Consider the following 551-nt stretch of genomic DNA (forward strand, 5'->3'; position numbering starts at 1 on the left):
TCATGGTTGAACCCTATCCCATGCAATGCCATAGTGCAGTAAGGAGGCTTGTATGCGATTGGCTCTGGTCTGCGGTCCTTCACCCCAAGTTATATATTACTTTTCTCCATGTTTGAAGGTCTTCTTCATAGAGTCCCTCTGCGACGATCCCGATATCATCGCTGAAAACATCACTGTAAGTAGTTGAGCCGGGAGAATGGGGGGGGTTTCCATGCCGCTAGAGGTCTACGATCCGCCGTTAATCTGTGTGTCTTTTGTTACCTAGCAAGTCAAGCTGACCAGCCCGGACTACATCGGCTGCGATCGGGAGAAGGTGGTGGAGGATTTCCTGAAGAGGATCGATTGCTATCAGATGAATTATGAGCCGCTGCACGACGACATGGACGGGTAGGTCCCCCCAAGAAGTCGTCTCGTGGTGATCGCTGAAGTGAATCGGATTCATATAATTTGTCCTTGTGGAAGATTGAAGTTCTAAATATGGACTTTTATTGTCTGGAATATGAACATGTAGAACACTGACCCCCCCCCCCCCCAACAACCTCCCTCTTATT

At 48.8% G+C, this 551-nt stretch overlaps 1 protein-coding gene across 2 annotated transcripts in view; it reads left to right on the forward strand.

Annotated features, from left to right (window-relative positions):
• The window catches only part of PFKFB1 (6-phosphofructo-2-kinase/fructose-2,6-biphosphatase 1), a 31,892-nt gene that overhangs the window by 16,509 nt on the left and 14,832 nt on the right, over positions 1-551 (forward strand). For both annotated transcript variants that reach the window (XM_018569135.1, XM_018569136.1), the window contains exons 6-7: positions 119-175; positions 266-387. In XM_018569135.1, the coding sequence (XP_018424637.1) occupies positions 119-175; positions 266-387 (179 nt within the window). The remainder of the gene's footprint in view (positions 1-118; positions 176-265; positions 388-551) is intronic.

The sequence above is a fragment of the Nanorana parkeri genome, unplaced genomic scaffold (genome assembly GCF_000935625.1).
Source record: "Nanorana parkeri isolate BGI_ZX_2015 unplaced genomic scaffold, ASM93562v1 scaffold1291, whole genome shotgun sequence".
Classification (NCBI taxonomy): Eukaryota; Metazoa; Chordata; class Amphibia; order Anura; family Dicroglossidae; genus Nanorana; species Nanorana parkeri.